The following is a 6757-nucleotide window of genomic DNA, read 5'->3' as shown; positions in this document are numbered from 1 at the left end:
TAACCCAACCCCGGCATCTTTAGTATAAGCAGCTACCTTCAGAAAATTGGGAATGATTCATTGTGTATGATTGAAATTAGAGAATGGAGAATGATATCTAGCATAATAAATCTTTCATACATAGGGTCAAGTTGGTTTGAGTTGGGTTGGGTTAAGGCCTCAACCCTAATCCGTGTCAACCCAGACTCAGGGTTTACATTTTTCAGCCCTAATCCACCTTCAACCTTGAAAACTCAAAGTCTAAGCTATATTCATGTTCAGCAAAGGTTCAAGTTATCAATGTTAAAAGGACAACCTCTAAATGTTTATATAACATGATTTTCTTTTTGTGCATGGTGTTTGAAAAGGATTTTCAAATGATGGTTGAGTATTTGGCTAGCATTAGTGGATCCAACATTACACTTTATCTTGCACAACTATTTTCATCACAAAAAAGGTTATGTATCCTTTTTTTTTCTGGAGTAAGGCTAGAAGTGTTGCAGGAGTTATATATGACGAAAGAGGTCGGGGATTGTCACAAGGACTGAGAAAGAGAACTTCTTTCACCTTTTATGAGATAGTCTGTAAAACTATTGTCTGACCTATTAACATATAGAATTTCAAAGATTTCAAACTATAGAGGGAAATATTTGATTGATGGACCACTCAATGTTGATATTGATATCCCACCAGAATATAGTAGCTTAACGATGGATACAAAAGGCCCAACTTCCCTAGGGGAGGTCTTGGGTTTGCACTTGTTCGGCGGCATTAATTATATATATATATAATCTCCCTTGAGTATGTAATCGTGGTGCGCGTAAGCTAGCCCAGATGAACCTCATAAAAAAAAATAAAAATAAAAAAAATAAAAAAAAAATTGACGACGCAACTCCACATGCCTAAATGGGATTCTTAACCTGTTTTTTTATTCTTCTGATGTGTAAGAACATTATGTTGGTTATGAAATTATTATATTATTTTTATGAGAGAAAAGTAAAATAGGTTAGATATTAGCTACAATTGCATAGTTTGTTTATATCCATGCCTATAGGATCACCTGGTGGACTTCTATAGACATGCACTATTTGTACATTAGCTAAACAGTCTCATTTTTCCATTTTCTAATAGTATAATTGCTTTTAAGTCTTGTTTTGAATTGGTCCATTTTAATGTTTGGGGATTATTAGAACAACTTAGAGAGAGCAGGGAGTGAACATGTTGCAACTAGTGGATTTGCCTAAGGTTTGAACGAGACATATACAAAGTCTTCAAACCTTGTTTTCCAATATGCAAACCCTTCTCCATCAAAGTATGGAGGCTTAGATGTATTAAGGGCCTGTTTGGTTGTGTGAATCCAGCCATTTGAAATGAAATGAGATTTCAAATCTATGGATTTCAAATCTATGGACTCATGAATGAAAAAATTAACCGTTTGGTTACTTGAATCTGGTGAAATGAAATCTGTGGATTCATCCTGAAAACTGTTTGGTTACTTGAATCTGTGGATTTGAAATCTATAGATTCACCTTTAAAAACTGTTTGGTTATCTGAATCTATGAATTTCAAAATGGATAATTTTCATCTGGATGAAGTTTGGTCCAAGTCACTTTTAGTCCACTTTAAGTTTTCTTTTGCATTCCCATGTGGTTTCAAGAAATTATTAAATAAGGATATATAAGCTTAACAAAAACCATTAGTTTAATAATTTTTGTGAAAAAAATACCCTTGTTTTTTTCTTTTCTAATTTTAAGGGGGTTATCTTGCTTTTTGTTGAACTTGACGTCAAAATGGGTTGATTTAGACGGATGCAAGTGCACAAATATAGATCCTAGTCAACTAATTGTAATCTAATATTATTCCTTCTTTGGAACTGCAATGCCAAGTCCTAATAACTAAGCATTAGTATCCAGTCACTATTAATGCCTTAGCTATACATATGTTGCCCTCAAATCTTCTTCACCAAGAATAATATCCGATGAATTATGAAATCCTTTCCTTGAATAAAGGAAAATATTTAGCTCTATATTCCCTCGTTCATGGAGGTTTCAATAGTTCTGGATGCAATTTTATTATTGCATTCAAAACAAAATTGAAGTGTCGACTCACAGTCTCTCCAGAATGACTAAATTGATGAGCAAGGTCACGATTCGAATGGTTGAGGCCAACTACTCTCAAAAACATCACCAATTGTTCCTCCAATCTGAGAAACCTACTATCGAATATGACACCCTTATCCCTCACCAATTGACACAAGTTGAAGAATGCCTTTCTACCAAGCCTAGTTTGCTCTCGGCAAGTACGATCAGACACCCCAATGATTCTTTCTGCCTCCTGTTGGCCACGAAGAGTCTCACCCCGATATGGAGCTCTACTCAGGAACAGTCTCTGAATCTTTTCCATTGCTAGGGCCACACCCATAATGACAAATATCACGGCTTTCCTCCGCCTATGTCTCCTTAGTTCTTCACTCTACCTCCTAAGGTGTTCATCATCCATTTTAATAGAGGTCTACAATCAATTTCAATAAATTAAAATCAAGAAAATATATATTCCAGATCAAAGACCCGCTTCCTTTCCCTCATAAATTAAAGATTGCAAGACCCGCAATACACGACCCCATTTCTACCCTTCATGAACTCTTGTAAGAAGACATTCAATGCTAAAAAGAAACTTAAAAAAGGAAAAGTTGTATCGTTGGCATCAAACTTCAACAACTCAACCCCATCATATGGCTGCATAATTGTCAAGACATCAATCATCATATATGAATGCATAGTCTACATTTTATTAAAGTGACCATTTTGTAGATGAACTTAAGGTGAAACAATTAATACCAAAATGAGCTCTTAGGTTATTTCTAGGTCAAACAGAGGGTACCATATCATTTTTTTTTTTTGGTAGTAAAACAGAGGGTACCATATCACTGACCAGAAGCTCATGACAACGTGAGAAAAGCTATTAAACAAGAATAGATTAGATGATAATTGACACAATTCCCTACAAAGCTCATGACAGTGTGAGAAAAGCTATTAAACAAGAATAGATTAGATGATAATTGACACAATTCCCTACAAAGCCCAATTTCACTGCTAACCTAATAGATCTTCTGAATGGTGTACAAATAATAATGAAGAAACTTCAGTTGAAGCAACGAGAAGCTACTCCACGAACAGAAAAAACAACAAATAAAAACAAATAGCAGCAAGAAAAGAGGAAAAAATATACAAACATCATAAAAACGCTGATATCAACTGGACAACTAGAATGCTGCAACCGAATCGCATCCCAAAAGAAATTTCAGAACACCGTAATCGAAGCTTACCGATGCAACCAAAAAAAACTATTGGGAAACAAATCAAAAACCTATTCTGCATTGATCAAATTAGATTAAAAAAAAAAAAAAAACTGGAGATTTCAAACGATAGGAGTTCAGTAACTGAAATCAAATATGAAAAGAGTACTGCAAAAAACAAACAGAAGTTTAAGTAACACAAAAGACAAGAGTTGTGCTGTTGGACTAACCTGAAGACTGCTCGAGAGGAGAAGAGGATTTACGAGAGGAGAAGAGGATTAGGATTTTCGTTCGTTCGCAGCGAAGAGCCGTTAGAGTTCGAGAGACCGTCAAAATGAAATTCTGAAATCCGCTCATTCAAGGGTATTTATAGACGAGTCTCATCCCACTCAGTTCACCCTAACCCCTGAATTCTACCCATTCACATTTTTAGGCTAAATTTTGAAATGGGTAGATTTATGAATCGGGTCATGTCTTCCAACCAAACAGGGTTCAAAAGCCCATTCATGAGTCCAGGGATTTGAAATCTCTGGACTCACACAACCAAACAGGCTCTAAGTCCTTCAGGTCTTTAGGAGAGTTGGTTGGATGAGATGCCAGAGTCTTCTACTCATTTAAAGATTGATTTCAATCTAAGTATAGCTCCCACTCTGATACCAATTTTTAAAGCAACCTAAAGGGAGAGTGAATATGTTACAACTAGTGGATTTGTCTAATTTTTTAGTTTAATTTTAAATACAAGATTAATTAGAAATTCAAATAAAATTATGATATTGCAATCAACCACCACACATGAATTTTATAGTGGTTCGACTTTACAAGTCTACGTTCACCCTCTCTTGGTCTCAAGAGAGTATTCTACTAGTGATTCTCCTTCAATACGGTAGATAGAGATCAAACCCTTACAATATATGTTCAATAGGGTGAGAACAACCTTCACAATCTTTATTCTATATAGGGCAAGAGCACCCTTTACAATCTTTGTTTATCCTAGGGTAAGAGCACCCTAACTAATTCTAATCAATTTAGACTTAAAATGGAACAAACATAATACAAGAGATGAAATATATTACCTAATAAGGGGTGTGACACCTTACCCTTTATGTGAGTTTGATGCAATGGAAGTATATGTTTAGATGCGAAAAGAATGCACCACCAATTAAATACTAAAAGCCTTCAATCACCTCAAGCTTGGCTTCCAATGAGCTTACTTAGATACCTTGGCATGTTCTTCAAGCTTAAGTGAGGATGGAAGGCACGATAATACTTGTCTTTGACAAATTTGAGAGCTTGAGAGTTGTAAGCGAGTAATAGTTCAATAGGCAAACATAGAGGCTCTTTAATGAAGTTGGTTGAGCTTATAAAGATGGCATTCAATTACTTAGCCTAACTCCCAACGGATAGAAATTTCTACAAAATTTCAATCCAGATGGATTGTCGTCTAATTCAGACGGAGCTCCGTTTGAGAAAGTAGCCACTAAAATATAGCCATTAGACTTATTTTAACCAGATGGAATTTCCGTCTGGGCCACTGTAACCAAACGGACAACCTTCTAGTGCTAGACGGACATCCGTTTGCAACTCATAAGCATAGATAGGGAACTGAAGGGGTATTTTGGTCTCCTAACCAACCTTATGTCCACAAACACACTCTTGGCATGTCCTAGGTCAATCTAATGACATGATGTATGTGATTTTGATGCAATTGAGTGCAATTATATATGAGTGTGCATGGAAGTATTCTAAGTCCTAAATTTTCTAAGTCTTATTGCTTGAGCTTGACTAGATATTCTTGAATCTTCTTGTGCTTTAATCTTCATGTTCATCTTGAGTTAGACTCCTTGTCTAACTTAGCTTGGTCTTGACTTGGGCTTGAGCATCCGGTGAGTTGGATTTGGTCTACTTGCTTTCACATTAAACTGAATAAATATAACTCAATATAGACATAAGTACTTCATATTTTTTATCATCAAAACGAATGGAGGGTGATGTGGCAATGCTGACATGGCATTTCCCAACAGGGACCATATTAAACTAGTTCTTTATCTGGTACATGTTATATTTTATCCATTGTGGATGATTATTCTTATAGTACCTGGTTATTTCTCTTGACATCTAAATCTAAGGTTAATCAATCAATTCTTCAATTTTTTGCCATGGTTTATAATCAATGTAACATCACCATAAAATGCATTCGGTTTGATTTTTTTAACTACCTTAATACTTCTTATCTATTGTCTTTGGGGGTTCTTCAACCAAGGTTTAAAGTATCGGTATCGAGTATCGTATCGGTCATGTGATTTTAAGAGACGTATCGTCCTGTATCGAGTATTGTATCGCTCTAGCTAATGTATTTTAGTGTAATTCAATGGAGAGACGTATCGAGATGTATCGTATCGGTTGGGTCAAATATGGATATGTATCGGCTAGTATCGCATAGTATCGTGGGATACTTTAAACCTTGTCTTCAACAATCCAGTTGTGTTGGCACCCCCCAACAGAATGGTGTTGTAGAATGTAAACATCGTATCCTTCTTAATGTTGCACGTGCACTTCATCTTCAATCTAGTCCTTCTATTGAGTTTGGGGGGAATGTATTTTAACAACTGTTTATTAATTAATAGCCTCCCAACTTGTGTTTTAAATGGGTGTTCTCCTTATGATGTCCTCCCTAACAAGGCACCCGATCTATTCAATTTGCGGGTTTTTGGATGCCTTTGCTTTGGTTGCAACTATAATGTTCAACACAAATTTGATAAACGGCTTCCCCTGGTGTATTTATTGGATATCCCCATGGCCAAAAAGGATACCGTGTGCTCGATCTCCAATCCAAAAAGATCAATGTAACAAGGGACATTGAATTTTATGAGCATAAATTTACTTATGCCATCTACAACCCCACCCCTAGGCTCCCCTGTCCTTTCCTTGCCATCATCTCCTCTTGAAGATCCCATTGTTGATGAACCCTCTACATGACCACCCATTCCCTCCCCAGCCCTAGCTCTATCACATATTTCAACTAGCCCTTCTCCGCTACCGGTTGCATCACCCTACCTTCAATGACAATGTTGACCACCTCGCTACCTTGAGGATTATCACTGATTGTGTAGCCCAGTGCAATCATCTTCTTCGGATTCGGGTTTATCCCTTTCCCATCCTCTACAAAAGTTTTTTACTTATGATTGTTTTCTTCCCTCTCATAAAGCATTCCTTGCATCTCTTACACTTGAAACAAAACTTGCCACTTTCATTGAGGCCATAAGAGACAAGGAATGGAAAGATGCCATACAGGCTGAGATTCCAGCTTGACAAAAAATAATATGTGGTCCATTGTGGCTCTCCCACATGGCAAGAAGCCCATTGGCTCCAAGTGGGCTAATAAGATCAAGCGTCACAATGGTAGTATCAAGTGTTACAATGCTCGCATTGTTGCATAAAGGGTATACCCAAATTGAAGGGGGTGGATTACCATGACACCTATGC

At 36.6% G+C, this 6757-nt stretch overlaps 1 protein-coding gene across 1 annotated transcript; it reads right to left on the bottom strand.

Annotated features, from left to right (window-relative positions):
- Positions 1–2016: 2016 nt before the first annotated feature.
- On the bottom strand, positions 2017–2400 carry LOC149016170 (uncharacterized). The gene has a single exon (XM_089156690.1). It carries the CDS (start codon positions 2398–2400, stop codon positions 2017–2019), a length of 384 nt encoding a protein of 127 aa, XP_089012816.1.
- Positions 2401–6757: the final 4357 nt, after the last annotated feature.

The sequence above is a fragment of the Hakea prostrata genome, chromosome 5, assembly GCF_041222555.1.
Source record: "Hakea prostrata isolate BN-2017 chromosome 5, UWA_Hpros_2, whole genome shotgun sequence".
In the NCBI taxonomy this organism is placed as follows: domain Eukaryota; kingdom Viridiplantae; phylum Streptophyta; class Magnoliopsida; order Proteales; family Proteaceae; genus Hakea; species Hakea prostrata.
This window is presented reverse-complemented; position numbering and strand designations above follow the sequence as displayed.

Excerpts from the sequence above, each read along its gene's own strand:
- LOC149016170 (XM_089156690.1), bottom strand. The coding sequence starts at position 2,400 with ATGGGTGTGGCCCTAGCAATGGAAAAGATTCAGAGACTGTTCCTGAGT.